The sequence below is a fragment of the Perna viridis genome, chromosome 6 (assembly GCF_037379345.1).
Source record: "Perna viridis isolate PV_CMFRI_1.1 ecotype Kerala chromosome 6, ASM3737934v1, whole genome shotgun sequence".
NCBI classification, from domain to species: Eukaryota; Metazoa; Mollusca; class Bivalvia; order Mytilida; family Mytilidae; genus Perna; species Perna viridis.
In genome coordinates this window covers 35962956-35981856 of record NC_142450.1, presented here as the reverse complement: position 1 = coordinate 35981856, position 18901 = coordinate 35962956, and the positions used below count along the sequence as shown (strand labels likewise).

Here is an 18901-nt window from a genome sequence, read left to right as displayed (position 1 = left end):
TACCAATGTACATATCTTATCCTGCAATGAAAAAGTGTTACAGATGTGTATATTTGTGTGTGAAGATGATGATAGTATGATAAATTTATACAATATGAAAAATTTTGTATTTAAGCTCTTGACATTGGTAGAGGGATAGAGGATTTACAGATGGAGCAGGAATTTCTCAACTTCCAACAACAACAGCAAATGATGGTAGGGCAAAAAAAAAAAGTTCAAAATAAATAAAAATCCAAGATGCATATTTGCATAGTAGCAATAGACGTATATGGAAAATAATCTTCGAAATTTAAAACATTTTTGTGAAAACATTTTGTAATGAATCATTTCCTCTTTATATGTAAGGCATGTTTGACATGATTAAGAAATTCACTGAAATCACTTCCAAAATTGTTTTGTCACCATTGATATATAACAGTTTGAAGAGAGTAGTGAATTGAATCTACTTTTTCAGATGAAGTAAAAGTTGAATAAAAAAACAAGCTCTAATTTTGTAAAAATTCTGCATCAAGTGCATTTGGAATAAAAGAACTATGAAATGGAGCAATCCTTTTTATAAAACATGATCTGTGGGTTATGGTACATAGTATTGTATACTATTATAATTTCAGGCCATGTACATACCAGATCCTCAATTCCCTGCCTACAGTTGGATGGACCATAACAGAGAAATACCGTTTTTAGAGTCTGCTGAGCCTCCTTTTCCACCCCCTCTTCCTCCTCCTTTACCCCCTGACTGGCTGCCTCCACCTCCACCACCAGAAGAATTGCCTCCTCTTCCACATGATGGACCTCCTCCATTACCAGAAGAGGATTTCCCACCATTGCCACCAGGAGAAATTATCCCACCTCCACCACCACCTCCATTACCTCCAGGAATGCCACCAGGTGATGAACAGCCACCTCCACCACCACCCGAGGAGAAAGCCAATGAGGAAAATGATGATGAAGAAGCATTATTAAGGGCAAAGTTACTACAGTCCATGGCAAGAAGGAGAATTGTAGCTTTGAAAAATGATGTAAGTTGTAATACACCAACAAGTTGAATAAAGTTAGAAATTTTATCTTTGAATTGTATATTAACATTTTCCCTTATTCTATTTGTCTGATTTTTTTCTATTTAAGGTCCCATTACTGAAAATATTGGCAATATAATGGTCTCAGAATATAACATTTTAGCCATTAGGGTCTACTGTGGTATTTCTCTTGCAATTTCAATACTGTCATTTTTTTTATGTAACTTTATTTCATATCATATTTTCTGACATTAAAAGTTTATGGTTAAGATAATATTGTTTTCTGCAGAGATGATATTGATAGAAAACTTATTTTTATAGTTTCTACCATATAAAAGATTTTACAGAACAAATGGATATGGACAATGTTTCTTGGAAAATATTTTTTTTACCATATCATTTCTTGATCTCTTTATCTTTGCAATAGTCAACATCCAACCAGTCAACTCCATCAACATCCAGAGGTCAGAGTCCAAGTCTTCCAGAAATTAAAACAACAAAAGAAGCCAGACCTTACAGAATTAAAGTAAGTTTCTCTTTACTTTATAGATAAATGTATTTTATTTTTTATAGTTTTAAATACTAGATATCCAAAATGCTATAGAGTATTCCAGCAACCTGCTACACCTCCTGGGGAAATCCCTACTGAAGTTACTTCATTTTTCCAGCTAATTATACTTTAAATTGTTTCTTTTCAGTTTCCATTGTGAGTGTGCATTCTACCAAAACTATTTCTTCAGGTTATGAAATTGTTTTAATGAAATATATAAATCTTACATGGTATTAAATTTTGATTCAGCTCCCAATTCAACAGCCAATCATTATTAACCCATCAGAGGATACTTCTAGTGAAGAAGAAGGAGATCAACAGGTTAGTGTCCAATGCTATGATAGTCACGCCTTTCTTTAAACAAGTCAAGATTCAACCATTTCAGATCCATTATTCAATGGATTTGTTTTTTGTTCCAAACTGTAATACCACTTATAAATTCAATATTTTGTATTTTAAGAAGTACAAATGTTCTGCTGCAGCACACCCATTGCATTTTGATCATGCTTATTGTAAAAATAAGGGTTAAATAACTTTGACTAGTATTTTTTTTTCTTTCAGACATACACACCAAGCCAAAGCCTAAATGAAATATCAGTTGTTTACACACCAAGCCAAAAACCCTATGATATTTCATCAACCCATACACCTAAAGGGGCCTTAATGGAAGCCAAGAAGAGTAAATCCCAGAAGCAAATTCCTATAGCTAGTGCCTTTTTAGGGGGACTGGATTCTTTCTTGAAAGAAGCCAGGAGAAATTCAGAGGTAGTATCTAATCCTTATTTACCATATTCTACAACCAGCTCACTGTATGCCTACTTTAAAAAAATAGGAAAAAGTTTATATCGTTGAAGGGCTATCATGCATTACTGTGTAAAGGTTACCTTGGAAACAGTAAAATGGTCACATTAGATTTGCTAATTTCAACCTTTAATTAATTGAAATTGTGTCAAAATACAGGCATCGAAAGTCATGAAATAATAATTCAACAATCATACTCATTTTTTTAAATCTTTAGCTTCAAGATCTGAAGAACCAGGAAAATAAGAATCAATCAGAGCCTACAAAACCAACAGGAACCAGAGTTGTTGACATTGTAGAGAAGCCCAAGCCAGTTGATCCTATGGCTGCAGAGAAGATCAAGATAAAACAGATGGAAGTAAATATGACACAACAGAGGTAAGTTTGGATTCGACAATGGACTTCCAGTAAATAAATCATTCTAAATCGAACTGTCTATGAGTAACATATTATTAAACATGTGTTTGACCTTGGTACATATTCTGTTATGGCTTGGTATACATGTTGTTATGCTTCTAAAACAGTTCCTGTCAAAGTTCAACATGTAAACATTGAATCACACTGATAATAAAGTAATGATGGCTTCTAAAGAGTTTTTACCAATTGTATGAGACTTCAGAGGATTCTGGAAGACTGTAAATTCAGAAATTGTTGCATGGATTAAGTAATGCAATTTTGTCATTTTAATCATAAAAAATGGGATTTTAATTTTTACCATTTTAAGAAAAATCCCACATTAGTTATGTTAAGTATTCCTTAATGTGAGTACTCACATTAGACGAGCCCCACTGTACTTTACAAAATGTTTATTTATGATAATATAACCATAAAACCTATGTTAAGTGCATGTGATTATTTTAGGGCTAACATACTGAAGGACCAAAGCCAGTTTAAAATGTTATTGAGTAAAACAGCCAAATTCCAGAAAAATATGAAGCAGTCTCAGGAAAAAGTTGCATTGTTGAAGGAACAGTTGACCAAAGCAGAAAGTTTGTACTCCTTCTTCAAGGAACAGTTTGAGAAGAGTAGACAACATGTATGTACATGTACAAGTTTTGTATCACTATAAATCATGATGGATCTGGAAATTTGTACAAAGATTGGAAATTATTCTTATGCTTTGTTTTTCTGTCTTAAAAGAGAATGAAGGATTTAAGAATCATTGTGAAAACCAAATACATGTAGCATTTATAATCAAAACAATGAATGAACCAAAAAAATCTGAAAAAGCAGTAGTAATTCTACATGTACTTTTCTTAATATGAGTAGAATCTGTTAATTTACATCTATACATCCTGGCTTAGTATTGTTATGATCACTCAGTGTGGGTTCAGCTTTTTAAAAATATTTCTAAAAAAATGATGAAATCACTTTTTCATGATGGAAAAATTATGTTGAAACTGCTTATTTTAATATGTATTTTTAACAGGCTAGACAATACAAGGAACAAGTTCAAAAGAAGATGCAGATCTTTCAAGACTCAGAAAAATTACTTTTAACCATGGGCCAGAAAGTATTTGGTGCTACATATAAACCAAGATCTGTAGTTGCAAAAGCTGGTGGTAAAAATAATGTATCTGACCTATCAGTGACAGTAATGAATGTGGTAAGATTTTTATTAACCTTTGTCAATGGTTCAAATTAGTATGGGTATGAGGTCTGGAGTCATCTATTTTGCACCTAGGTTTTGGACCGTCAGACCTTTTCATTGACACTTAATTGAGGACTTTAGTGTTTATCAAGTTGACTGAGCTTTAATACTTTGAGAATTCCAGGACCTTTCACTCTGTAAAGTAAATTTTAACCCCAGCTTAACATGGTCAGTTTTTGGTATGCAAGAAAGATAGGAGGGAATATGTTAATAATCATCTGGTTTCTTTGTAATTTATATTTCATCGAACTGCATGACTAAATTCACACGAAGTTGAGTAGTACAAACTTACTTAAAAGGCTTTGAATTACCACAGGAAATAGAAATCCTGAAAAAAGATACTTATATTCATATTGATAGATGCTCAAAAAGTATGTGTGTGCATATTATGTAAAAGTTTGTTCTCATGAATTTGATTTAACAAATTGGTCATATTGATTTTTTGTCATACTGATTTAATTTTGTAACCCTCTTAACTTCTTCAGTGATGATTTTCAACTGGTATCCCTTAAAAAAACCAAAGCATTTCTATGTATTTGTCTTCTATTTATAGAATGCAGGAAAAGGGAAAGAGAACTTAAGATCTGTTGACAAAGCCAACAAGATAGAATTAGCCAGAGAAAAAGAACGCCTTCAAAAACTCGCCAATAACTACAGCAAAAAAATACAAGAACTGAAAGATCTGCAGGCAAAAAGAGATACACTCATACAAAAAACAAAATCACCAGAAAAGAAACTAAAGAAGCAAATACCACGACTTGAGAAAATTGAAGTTGACTCTGATGTTCCAGATGACATTGTAATACAACCCAGTAAGAGACGGAGATCTCTAAGGGAGATAAATCCTAGCAATAAGCCAAATATAGTACACAACACATCATGTAATGTTTCTGTGTTGAGCAAATCATCAGCTGACAATAGAGGAGGTGTAACTCCTAAAAGTACCCCTGAAAATATAAATAAACTTGATATGCTGCAGCTGAGGAAATTAAAGACACTACAGGTCAGTTTACACAAATATACATGTATAATAGAGACACCAACATTTGTAAAACATTTTAGAAAGGAGTTCTTCAATAGTTTGATTTGATGTAACAGTGCATCAGATTTTTTTTACACTCGATAAGAAATACATGTAATATAAACTAACAAATAGAATGTTATGACTAACTATATTTTCCTAGTCAGGATATGATCAAATGAAATAATCAAATCAACTGTTAATTTAACTCATAATTTTTTTTGTAGTATGAAAACATAGAAAGATACCTCAGTAGTTTAGAGATTCCTGAAGTATCTTTCCTGCCCAGTTACCAGCCACTAACACCACAGTACCATCAGGTATAGGTTAAGATATCTACTTTACATCTGCAGTTATAAAAATTGTTTTAGGCATTGTGACAATATTTCAGTCATACTGACAATTTTATTATCACATTGAAATGTTTCCTGCTGGTTACTTTTTTATGTGCTTCCCATGTATGCAAAAGGTTTTGAGGCAAAAACAGAACAATTATTGATTTCAGTTGTCTATTCTAAACGTAACAATTGTTGAAATTGATTCATAGGAGCAATGATATGAAATCAAAAAAGGAAAAATTAGGTTAATTGATATACTGTGGTATCATTTGTTGGGTACTTATTTTCATGGTTTTCCTGGGTAGAATTGAACTATGAAATCAAGATTTCAACAAACACTTGTATCTGTGAATGAATGCTAAGTATGTTTAAGATCTGTAGTGGCACAGGAAGAAGCCATAAGGAGCAGTCAACATCTTGTTACCCTTAATTGTCAAATTAAAGAGAAAATCAATTGTTTTGTAGCCCAGATGGGCTTGGGACTGCCTGTATTATGTAATGTCAGTTAACCAAAAATAAATCATATATGTGATGTTTGGTATTCTCGGCTTTGTTCGTCTATCCACTGATAGAGGTTGTCATAATAGTGACCTTTTGAAAACTCAGGGTTTTACCACATCCCATTTATCATACAACTAGCAATGGTGCCTCAAGTTTTCATTCGCAAGAATTTAGACTTTACAGAACTTTTACTCATAATCTGGAACATGAAATGGAAATCTTGATTCCCATAAGGATGTATCATTCGTACTACAATTGCAATTAAAATAACTTGTGCATCAAGGCACTAATGCATTCCAATGCCAGTGTGGGAAAACATGCGTCCATAAAACAATTTTCAATAGTTTCAATGCTTACAATGCTTACTTAATTTTCTTTTAAAATTTTGAGCAATAGTAGTATTGCTTCAGTGATGATTTGCCAGAAATGCAGAGAAATGTGTCAATTTTTTTTTATTGTATTGACCCACAAACCACAAATTCAAGTATTCAGTGAAATGTTGTTTTTCCTCCAACCACGGAAATTGATCCAAAAGAAAATAAATGAAATCACAGTATTTGAAAAAGGTTGCAGTAAAAAAAAACTTGAAAGGTGGTTGTATTATATAATTTTTAATTATTACTGTTTTAGATTTCATCATTAGTAGACAATCCAGTTTTATCAAGAGTGAAATCCAGAGAAAGCCTATCCAGTTTGCCCAGTTTAAAATACAAAAGTCCCTTACTTCACTTCAGGTCATATAGGTAACTTTCTGTTTCTGATGTTTTTCATCTTGCGTGAAAGTGGCAGGTGGCTAGACTAAGGTATATAGCGTCAGTGTTGGTGTTGGCTTAATGTGAAGTTTTTCTGATTAGGTCAGTTATGTAGGTCAATCAAATTTAGAATGCAGTTGCATTATCATTACTTCATCACAGTATTATACCCATTTCATGCATATGCCCCCACAGTCATGGTCTATTGACTGACATTTTTTTTAAAGATTTTAATTTCAACTTTTTTGATTACGTCAGTTAAAAAATGAAGCAGTGCTAGATCAATCATTTGTGGTATGCATTTACATTAGCGTCACTACATCACTTGATTCATTTTTACTGTTACAGATTTTACTGTTTATCTGCTTTCATCGTTGCCAGTTTCTGCTTCCCTGTTTTTCCTAGTATCTCATCCCTGATTTGAAAAGCCATAAATTCTTTAGTTTTCTATTTCAGATTTAGTCCTTATTTTAGAATTAAGGAAAAGATGTCATTATCTTCTCCGACTATAGCTAATAAACTGAATCCAAGGAAGATGTTGTGTAGATTTGATCTGCAGGGAACATGTCATGACGAGGAATGTGCAGGGTTAGTATTCAAAGATACCCATTTATATTTATGTTTTATATATTCAGATATTATACCTCACTCTAAAATTTGGTGGTATATTGAAATCACCTTTTTTGTCTGTCTGTCATTCTATGCGACTGAATTTTGTCACTTACATTTCAACTCCCATTGGATTAATTGAATTCTAATGTGGTAATTTTTGTTGTTGTTTGAGTATGAGTAGGGTATTTCTAGCATGACAACGTGTGCAATTTCATGTTTTTTACAGGTATGTGAATAGCAATATGAATATGTAAAACATAATAATCTGTGATTTTGAAATGAGTAGGTGTACAGGGACAAATAAGCCATTATAAATCTTGTTTTACGAAAGTCACCTGAACGTGGCATGAGTGTCATGTGACATTGTGTCGTTACACAGGTGAAACATAGATGTCCAGAGGAGCAGGTAACTTTACTTAAATAGTTGGTATAGTTATTTACATTCTCTGGAACATGTACATACATGACTGTTCTATTATTGATGCAGAATTTTTTCATCTGAACCAAGGTGATGGATATCTTCATTCATGCTAGCTCAGGCTTTCTTCTTCATTAAAATATTTTTTTGAACATTGGTGGTCAACTGATCCATTATAATGTGTGAGTAGTTACTGTTGTCTTCAGTTTCTATATGAGATGAACTTGGTTAATGAGTTATTCATTTTATTTGGTGTTTTTTTCAGGCAACATCAGTCCCAGTATTTGATGTCTCAAGATGAGGTATTGCAGGACATCCTGTCATATTGTCCCACTGTAGCTGATGTAGATAAAAGTACCAATACTGCTCAATATCAGTCTGCTATAGGTAAGTCTTCTACATAGCTCATTACATCACCTGGAAGATATTTCAAATTAGCTAGAGTGAAGAAATATTTAGTCAGACTTGACTGAATTGTACTGTTTGTTTATTGCTTTACATCACCTGCAGTAGACATGACTGTCATGTGACCTTTATGTCGTTACACAGGTGATATACTAATAATCAGAGGAGCAGGTAACTTTACCTAAACAGATGGTATAGTTATTTACATTCTCTGGAACACACATGACTGTCATGTGACTTTGGCTGCAACTAAATAAACATTTAAAAGTAAGATGGGGGCATCTGGGAAGCTTTCCACATATAGTGAAACCTGTGCATATTTTACTACCTCAGAGTGGTGTTCAAAATGTGGTATGATTAGATGTAGCATATGTAGTTTCAGACAGTTTTGAAGTAATATTGCTGACTAGGTTCCTCATACCTCATGATCATCAACCATCATACATTTGACATTTATGTTAATATTGATTTTTCTGACTGATCTTTTCAGGTCAGTTTGTTACCCAGAAAAGGAAGCAGTATGAATCTACATTTACAATCGATAGATTATATGTCTTCATGACCAGTGAAGTCAGTGAGAAGTCAGGTCATAGTAAGTAACTTCCTCATACCTTACAAATTATTAAGTTAGTACAGTGAAACTTATCTATATCCAGGGAGAGGAGAAATGGTTTCTGTAGGATGTAAAACTCCTTTTATAATCTGCAGGGTTGTAGGGACATTTCACTAAAAGCCTTTATAGATGGTATGATGTATAGAACAACTTCACTTGCAGTAGACAGTACTGTCATGTGACCTTTATGTTGTTACACGGGTGATATACTAATAATCAGAGGAGCAGGTAACTTTACCTGAACATTTGGTATAGTTATTAACATTCTCTGGTACACCCAATTTTCATTCTAACAAACAAACTGATATCATTCCAAATCTAATTTTAGTTAAAGCATGAACTTTCATATTTTTTTCTGTTACCCAACATTTGCATAATATGATTTTAGGCTTTGCCTATGAGGGACGGAGCTTTTTTTACTCAAATAACCTTGGATTTTGTTGATAAAGCACAGTTGTTATGTTAAATCACAGGAATATGTGAGACTTACTATAACACACACTGTGTGTCTGCTTGAACCACTTCCTATTTGCATACATTGTTTCAGACACGACTGTTTTGGACCATTCATGTTTCAGAGCATCTACATATGTTGGATGTTGCTGATGCTTCGTCCTTATTAAAGACTTCAACACTGGATTTTTTTTTTATTTCAGAGAGACCACACAACATGTTTTTAGATCCTAGAAAATGGTGGCCAAATCAATCAGACTCATTGAAAAGTAACAAAGACTTAATACATAAAGATCTCTCTGTAGAAAAATTAGGTATGCTCATTCACTCCCATTTTGTTAATATCAGTTCATTTATTTTTCCAGTCCAAATAATTGTATTGTGTCCTAGAAGGATAACTTAATTGTTTTAAGCCCTGATCTTGAGGTTTTGTTATGACCATTTTCAAATTGAAACTCATCTTCCTTGTCTTTGTTCTGAGTTCACCAAAAATATGTTATTATATTGAAGCTACACAGTATTTGTATGTATTCATCTTTTAAGTGGGTACTTGTATGGATGCCTTTTATTTGCTACTTTAAAAAAAAACACAAAATATATTATATCTTTGAACTGTTAAAACTGACATTGTAGAGTTGATCCTAAATCAAGTCCCATGTCATTAATATTTTCTATTTGTTTTGAAATGTTTTCAACATTTTGTTTTTAATTGTTTCAGAATTTGAAAAACCAGTGAATTTGCGTGATTTAGACAATGTGATATGTGACCAAGACATCAGATATTTCATCATGTCAGAAACAGCAAACATTCAGGACTTAGAAACTTCAGTATTAGATTCACCAGATAATGTTGACCTCTGGATAAAACTAGCTTGCAAAAAGTTGTATGAACCTCAAGGATCGGAGTCCAGTAACTTAGACAATGCTTTAAATGTGTTAGCAAGAGGTCTAGAGGAGAATAAAGACAGTAGTGAATTGTGGAAGAATTATTTAAGGTTGTATAGCCGACATAAGGAGAGTACAGACCTTGTAGATCTGTGTGCCACAGCATTAGAGTACACTCAGCATTATGATCTCTGGTGGCAGGTTAGTATTACTTGTGATTTGACCTTTGACCTTTTTTTATCCTGAAGAAATAGTAACTATTTATGTGAAATGGATATCTATGTGATACTAGTACACTGACAGAAAGGGAAATTTGGTTGATTGGTGATCCAAGATATCTGAAAAGAAGAGACTTCTGACTGACCTTTTTCTCATAAAAAAACCACATGACAAGATTGTATTCTGTATTTTGATTTTTTTTTAATCAGTGAATGAAATTCAGGTCTTTTATATTATTTTTTAGTATATGAATGCCTCCAGATCTTGTGAAGATAAACTAAGCATCTGTGATATGATTCTCAACTTTCTACAAACCCAGAATTCCATGTTGCAAGAAGAAATTTCACATGACATTTTAGAAACCATACTGTTTAAAACTTCATTGCTAATCTGGTCAGGAAAACTCAAGACAGCGCACAAGTTTTTACAGGTAAGAAATCCTTTTATGATTTTGCCGTAGTTGGTATCAAAATTTTCTCCCTGCTTAATTTAGGAATCTCTGGAGTTTTACTTTTAGTATTACATTCCTGTTGTGAACTTTGAACTTGATATACAACTTAAGGCTTGATTTATTTATTTTTTGTTGTTGTGAATTTGAGCCATCTATTTTTAACCTGTTGCCAAGTTGTGAAGGGGTGGGTGTTTTATAGAAAAATTGTGTACATTTATTACTCATATATAAACTTATTTGGTTCTATTTGTTTTGTTTTTTTACCAGATTTGGTATATATTTAGTCTTGATAAAAATCAAGTCAAATTTTTTTAGGAACTCTGGCTTTTAAGGGCCCTAGCTTTTGTTAACAGTTTTTATCTTCATATCATGAATTTGACCTTCACCTGCAGTAGACATTACTGTCATGTGACCTTTATGTCGTTACATGGGTGATATACTAACAATCAGAGGTAACTTTACCTAAACATTTGGTATAGTTACTTACAATTTCTGGAACACTCATGACTGTCACACAATCTTTGTGTTGTTACACAGGTGATATACATAGGTGTTAAGTCACCTGCTTTTGGCATGAACCTCCAGATATTTTATAAAGAATTCAACTATTTTTCACTCTCATGCCTGTTTGAAAGTATCAGATTTTGCCAGCTTCAGAAATTTTCCTGTGTTGTATGAATTTTAAGCTTATAATCATAATAAACTACTTTCACCCAGAAGCTCAAAATAAATTAATCTCAAGCCTGTGATAGAGATCATTTATTTACTGTCATTGTAATACAGGGAAACATTGTTAGTCATCTTTCAGGAGAAAGGATGTCACAAGAAAAAGTTGCAGTGAAATTGGAAATAAGATCAAATAAGGGCCTGCTAAACATAAAACATGTCATGAAAATAAAATTTCTACCAATGTCTGAGAAAATTTTGAGAGGGAGATCCCCTGCTTTAGAATTTTCTGAGGTTAACTCTTATTGATATACTATCAGTGGAGTACACAGGCAAATATTTTTCACGTGAAATTCATGTTAATCGAGCTTCACATGAAATTAACATGATTTTCATGTGAAATTCACTAAACATGAATTTCATGTGAATATTTCATGTGAATTTCATGTGAAGGCTCCATTCACCCAAATTTCACATGAACTCTGTCACTAAGTTTATTTGCTCAATTCAGGTGAAAATCATGTGAAATTTGTGAGAAAATCATGTGAAATAATTTTGCCTGTGTAGGTAACTTTACCTGAACCTTTGGTATAATTATTTACATTCTCTGGAACACACATAACCTAGTTTTCTCAATATGACAAGTATTCTAACTTCATGATTTAAAAAAATTACAGAGTAAATTGAAGAATGTAAAAGATACCTCTTGGATCCACAGAAGCCTCCAACCTGCTGACAAATGTATTTTATGGTTGTCATATATCTACCTGAAAGAGTTTAAACAGGTTCCACCTCAACTCTATAATCCACAGAACCAGTCATCAGGCAGGATTGTTAATAAAGTGAGTAATTCAAATATACACAAGAATTCACCTATTAACATTGTTAGGTTTTTTTTAACAAAATGTTTCTGGTGAAACTATATAAGAAAATAGGTAATTGAATTTTGACTTTTTAACAAACATAATCTAGTAACCCTTAAATCAAATACATGGTGTTTTAGGAATATATTATATTTGTTGCTCAAAAATGAAATTGAATAATTGTTTTGACTCGGTTCACAGCTTTGCAGTGGCTTATATCTTATCTATCTGTTAATCAACTCCCAAAGCACTATACATACAGTGTATACAGAATTTTAGAACTTTTCACCAAATTTTACTGTGCAAATTATGCTTTCTTACTTACACTGTCTTCCTTGTATCAATTTGATCTGATGCAGCAGTGTAGCAAGAAACAGGTGTCACATTCTGAGACATCGTATAATATTGATTTGTTGTGACATGTATCTATGATTCTACATCCTACATAATAACACCTAAATGAACTGTCCCGTACTACCATACATCGTTACAACCCTAGATTAATCCTACGAGGAGGGATAACGTGGCCAGCGAAAGCTGTATTTTTATATAGCCTAGCTGGCCAAGTGGTCTAGGGCACAGGACTTAGTGCAGGTGGTGTTGCCACAGATGTTACGAGTATTTAGTCCTGCGGAGGGAATGACCAAAAATTTGCTTTTCAGACCCTTCTATACTTACATTATCTTCCCAGTATCAATTTGATCCGTTGGAGCAGTGTAGTGAATAGTCATCACATTCTGAAACTTCATACATATATGTACAGTACATTAGATATTTTCTATTGCAGGATAAGTTAATTATTCCATGGAGTACCCTTCCCCAGATTTCCTCATCAGTTGAAGTCCTCAAATCCCTCATGTGGAAAGCTGTAGAAGAGTGTAAGAGTGCCATGGGAAAAACAGACCCTGCTGTAGAGGTCCTCTATGTTAACATCTTTAGACTTCTACAGTCACAACAAAAGTCAGTATACATATACATCATGTATTACGATTATCTGTCGCATAACTGTAATTATGGATAGGGGTCTCAACCATGAAACAAGATTTAATATCATTTGAATTGTTTAAGGGATACATTGTTCTTGTGTTTGATGCCAATATTTTATGGTTTTATCTTATATTTGATTTACGTAGTTGACCAGAATAGGAAAGTGGTCAATTTTCTAATTTTTAAGTTCTTGACCAGCTTAGTTCAAGGCGAGAAACTTTTTCTTTGTGTAATAATTAATCACAATTTAACTTCAGAGGTGTTGGTGCTTTATTGACCTTTATTTATACTAGAAGGATAATAACTTGATTGAACTGCTAAACTTAAGGCAATAGTCAAGAGGGATGGTCCTTATAACATATGTCAATTTCTAGACAATCACAATGGTTCTGACTTGGTACAGGCATTTCCATTGGAAATAGTTGGTGATATGATTAAACCTCTGGCCTCCATTACGTCTAACTTTCCAGTGCATTGCAAAAAGGGAGTACAAAATTGCCACAGTGTTAAGTTGTAAAAATCAGAAATCAAAACACTGCAAAAGATATATGGATGAAATAATACAAGTCTATCCTCTATAATCTTTTTTTCCAGAAACAGGATATTTCTCAATAAGATCCTGATATCAAAAATCAGGGTTTGATCATGTGGTCCTGTCAAGCTGCACTCCACAAAACATTTGATTGGAGTCATATTAATAGATATACATGTATAGACAAATAATAATTGTTGCCTGAATAAAAGGCCATTTCAAACAGTCTTTCCAGTTGATGACTAGAAATTATTTTGCTAAACTGTGAAAGTAAAAAGAAAATGAAATTCCACTTATCTTTACCCCTTTATGAAAGCTAGATTATAACCATATGTAAGATAATGCTGATAAGGAAATAGGTGTGCCTGCTTTTATCTTTGTTGTATTTTCAGTATTTCAAAATCTTACTTGAACAACACTAAGATTCCTATCTATAGACACTAATTGATTCTCCAATGAACACCTACATCCTTGTTTAATAAAATGTAAAATCATAATACCACCGTGGGTATTCTGATGATCTAATAGTAAGCAGGCTCGCTCAGTATGTTGTTTAAGTGCAAAGCTAGTTCTGTTGGATTGATCTAGTGTTCTTATGTTAAACTGTATAAAAAAAATTAGCAAATGCATGTAATACTATGGTCAGTTGATCGATTTAGAAATTTTAAAAAAGACCATCAACCATGGAAATTTTAGGCAAAGATGGATACATGATTCTTATTTCTTGCAAATGGAGGCAAACTCCACAAAACTGCTAAGTAAATGTTTGATGTCTGATGTGCATATTATCCTAAAAATGAATATTTTCTGCTACTATATGAGTTGTAAAAAATATTTATATTAGTCTTATAACACAATGTTAAACATGACCTTGATATGTGACACTAAAATTTTCATTTGACTTATTTTAAGGGAGTGATTGGACTTTTTTGTACATTTGACATTTGACTTCTGCAAGGGATATGTGGCTGTTTAGTTATGGCGTTAACATTATCAATCTGTGGCAGTCCTAAATAATGTGTTTGAATGCAGGTAATAATCATACTTTACAGTTACACCCTATGTGGCTTTGGGTACAGGAACAGGTGTTATGTTGATGAGGTCATATATTTAAATGATGATTTTCATATTAATTATGCTCTAAAATTTATTGTTTACTTAATTCAAACTGTTTGGACCCTTAGTTTTGGTGACAATACACAATGTTTGCCTGTTGAATCTTTCCATATTCATTTATGGACTGTTTCTACTATTACATTCAATTTATGAGGGTATTGAAAATAAGAACTATAGTGGTTATTGCCCCTTGGTTAATAAAACTGTTCAGATTTTTCTCAACATTTTACACAAAGTTTACTTAAGGGGAACAGCCAAAAGACCTTTATTTGCCGATTTGCCCTTAATATTTCTTGTACATATAGTGCGATACCAGCTTTTATTTTTCAAAATGGTTTTACCTAAATATGCCGAAGGAATATACAGTATAGTCATGACTGAAAACCAAAATAAATGACACAGAAAACTTGTCATACTTTTGGACAGCAGCAGTGTATAACTTGCCACAAACATGTTTACAAATATGTTTAAAAATGTGCACTTCGTGCCAGATGTTAATTGTTAAAATTTTTCAGTTTTTATGTGAAATTATTGTTATGTTACATTGAAAAACTAATTAATTTGTTTCCTGGTCGTACCTGAGGGACGAAAGGTCTGTACCTGTAATTAATTATTTACCTGTTTGCACCTGAGGACATGAGGTTCTTACCTGTGTGATGAATGCAAGGTCAGCATGCCGACAGAAATATCACACAACGGCACTCATAAATCTGTTTTAAACTGAAAGCAGTCATTTATTTTTTCTTAATGTAGATGTTATTTATGGTGTTGTTCAAAAATGTGTGTGCAAGGAATGCAGACACACTTTCTTAAAGCCAAAACATGTCTTTTTGATGCAATGGGAAAAAATTATTGGCACACCTATTTTTGGAATAAAAGTGTGTTGCATTTAGGGCAAACCTTTTATCTTTTGTAATATGTGTGGATATTAATGATCTACAGTAATTAGATAATAGTTCACTGGTGTAACCAAGTGCTGGAACTAGTGAATGGGATTAAATTTTGAGAATTGCCAATTGGCCTTTTTCAGTGGTATTCAGAATTTAAATGGGCCATTATTTCAAAGTTATTGTAAACTAGATCATGCTTTCAGAATTTTTATTAATTATCCTAATTATAACAAAACTAGTAGCTGCTTAACCCCAAAATTGTTCTTTTTTATCAAATTTCTTTATTTCATCAAAAAAAATATTAAAACAAGGTATTATTTGAATTTGGAAGTATTTGAGAGTTTAGAAAACAACTAAAAATAATTTGTAAAACTTACCTCTACTAAGGGATTCAGTCAATCTGGGCATAGCTGAGGAGTGGAGTTAGTAGGATAAAAAAACAAGGAAAACTTTTTAATCCCCTTAGTCATGACAGCATGATAACCCCCCCCCCCAACCCTTAGTAGGTGTAAATTTTATATATATATTTTTTTTACTATTTTCTGTAATAAAAAATATTTCAAAATTCAAATAATACTTTGATTTTACCATCTATAAACAATGTATATCTGATTCTGAGATACAAAGCAAATGATGTCATATTCTTAGCAACTTTGTAATTTTGTGTCACACAACAATATCTCTTTAGTAGGATGAGACCAATTCTAAATAAGAATGATTTATATTAGGTTAATCTGCCTTGATGATCTACCAACACAGGTACCAATGGTCAGTGTGTATGATTTATTTTAGGGTAATCTGTCTTGATGATCTACATACACTGGTACCAATGGTCAGTGTGTATGATTTATTTTAGGTCAATCTGTCTTGATGATCTACCTACACTGGTACCAATGGTCAGTGTGTATGATTTATTTTAGATTAATCTGTCTTGATGATCTACATACACTGGTACCAATGGTCAGTGTGTATGATTTATTTTAGATTAATTTGTCTTGATGATCTACCTACACTGGTACCAATGGTCAGTGTGTATGATTTATTTTAGATTAATTTGTCTTGATGATCTACCTACACTGGTACCAATGGTCAGTGTGTATGATTTATTTTAGGTCAATCTGCCTTGATGATCTACCTACACTGGTACCAATGGTCAGTGTGTATGATTTATTTTAGGTCAATCTGCCTTGATGATCTACCTACACTGGTACCAATGGTCAGTGTGTATGATTTATTTTAGGGTAATCTGTCTTGATGATCTACCTACACTGGTACCAATGGTCAGTGTGTATGATTTATTTTAGGGTAATCTGTCTTGATGATCTACATACACTGGTACCAATGGTCAGTGTGTATGATTTATTTTAGATTAATCTGTCTTGATGATCTACCTACACTGGTACCAATGGTCAGTGTGTATGATTTATTTTATGGTAATCTGTCTTGATGATCTACCAACACTGGTACCAATGGTCAGTGTGTTTGATTTATTTTATGGTAATCTGTCTTGATCTACCTACACTGGTACCAATGGTCAGTGTGTATGATTTATTTTAGGGTAATCTGTCTTGATGATCTGCATACACTGGTACCAATGGTCAGTGTGTAAAGCTTTTATACATCAATGTCAAATGAAAAATATTAAGTATCTGTTTTATGCACTCAAATTGCCCTATGCAAAAAAGTAAACCTTTGTAGAGTAGTCTAAAGCATTGAGTGTAGAATAGACATTTATATTAAAAAACAGATGGTTTTGGTGTTAGGAGGTTCACTCAATTATATTTTCAAATTTGTCTTATATTGGTCAGTGTGATATCAGATGTTCTGATGCTCATTCATGTATTAATGATATTTTACGTGTCAGTATAAATTGAAAAATATCTTGTGTCGTCTAGAGCCAGGACAATATGCACCGACATTGCATTGCAGAAAAATGGGTATTTATCCTGTGAATAAGTGCAACTATGCATAATACGATTACTTTACTGGTAATTGTCAATGAACAGAATACACTAGGACAGTTTGTTTCTGATTCTGATACGTCAAGAAAAAAATAAGTCAAAGATTTAGTAACAATATTGACCTGGTACTTGTTACAATAAACTTTATATCTACAATTTTAGATATTCTATTATTGATTAATTATGTCCTTTTAAGACAATTGTCCCATTTACACTGCAAAAACATGGTGTCTTTAATTGAAAAAAATGCAACAGGGCGTAGTAGAAAAATTAGTTCAAATAGACTTTGATTGATCTGAAATGCAGTTAATCTTGGGTCTAAATAACACTTGTATGCATCAAATACTGGCGTGAACTTGATAGATTGGTCTCGTTTACAAAGTGCTAACTGATTATTTACTTATTTTGACAAAATTTATTAGTTTATCATCCATTACCTTTTTTTGTTAGTTTGGAACAGGTCATAATTAACTAAAATGGAAATGTTTCTAGGTATAAAGTCATTGATTTGTATTATATATCATAATTTTTAAACTGTTAAGGATATCTAACAAATGGCTATGTTTTAAAAGTACAGTGGTGCTTTTTGTCTTCATACAATATTAAATTTTCATTGATTTTGACTTAATCCATTCACTATTACATAATTTGTGTAACTAGAATTAAAGTAGCAGTCTTTGTAAGAATCATGCAAAATCTGAAAAATGTGATACACCCCAAAAAAGGCTACATATTTTTATTTTTGTAATTAAGTTGTTTTATGGGTCTATTTTAAGAATTGTGTAATTTTTCATTCAAATCTGCCTGCTCATAGGAGATAATCAACATTGAAAATCCAATAGATTCTATTATATTTGAGTGTCATTTATAGAGTTGTCTCCCTTAATTTTGAAATCTACAGTGCATTCTATATAATTTTTATCTCCTAAGAACACGGGTTACATGAAAAACTGAAAGTTTGTTTCTGTTTACTATGGCAATTCGAACAAACATCAAAAATAAAAATATGTAGGCTTTCTACCCATGAATCACATTTTGCATGATTCTTAGCTGGAGTGCTACTTAAGAGGCATTTGTTAAAGCAAGTATTGTGTTGTTGTTTTGTTTTGTTTTTTTTTTGCCACGCAATTTATCAACATGGAAGTTATAGAATTTCGTTTTCTGTCAATGACAGATTCAGAGGAGGTGGTCTCACTGTAC

At 32.6% G+C, this 18901-nt stretch overlaps 1 protein-coding gene across 4 annotated transcripts in view; it reads left to right on the top strand.

The window, feature by feature from the left end:
• Positions 1-18901, top strand: part of LOC148614746 (uncharacterized) — a 52147-nt gene that overhangs the window by 11989 nt on the left and 21257 nt on the right. For 3 of the 4 annotated variants that reach the window (XR_015923772.1, XM_088589072.1, XM_088589073.1), the window contains exons 6-24: positions 116-195; positions 612-1019; positions 1444-1542; positions 1816-1887; positions 2128-2331; positions 2585-2745; positions 3229-3403; positions 3797-3973; positions 4572-5021; positions 5267-5359; positions 6509-6621; positions 7087-7218; positions 7926-8047; positions 8556-8657; positions 9335-9445; positions 9850-10217; positions 10480-10665; positions 12030-12194; positions 13003-13175. Coding sequence is in view for 3 of the 4 variants with exons in the window: in XM_088589072.1 (XP_088445198.1) it covers positions 116-195; positions 612-1019; positions 1444-1542; positions 1816-1887; positions 2128-2331; positions 2585-2745; positions 3229-3403; positions 3797-3973; positions 4572-5021; positions 5267-5359; positions 6509-6621; positions 7087-7218; positions 7926-8047; positions 8556-8657; positions 9335-9445; positions 9850-10217; positions 10480-10665; positions 12030-12194; positions 13003-13175 (3391 nt within the window). In the remaining variant the exon portion in view is untranslated. Of the gene's footprint in view, positions 1-115; positions 196-611; positions 1020-1443; positions 1543-1815; positions 1888-2127; positions 2332-2584; positions 2746-3228; positions 3404-3796; positions 3974-4571; positions 5022-5266; positions 5360-6508; positions 6622-7086; positions 7219-7925; positions 8048-8555; positions 8658-9334; positions 9446-9849; positions 10218-10479; positions 10666-12029; positions 12195-13002; positions 13176-14646; positions 14738-18901 lie in introns of those variants that run through there. The other variant, XM_088589074.1, reaches the window with a different exon arrangement.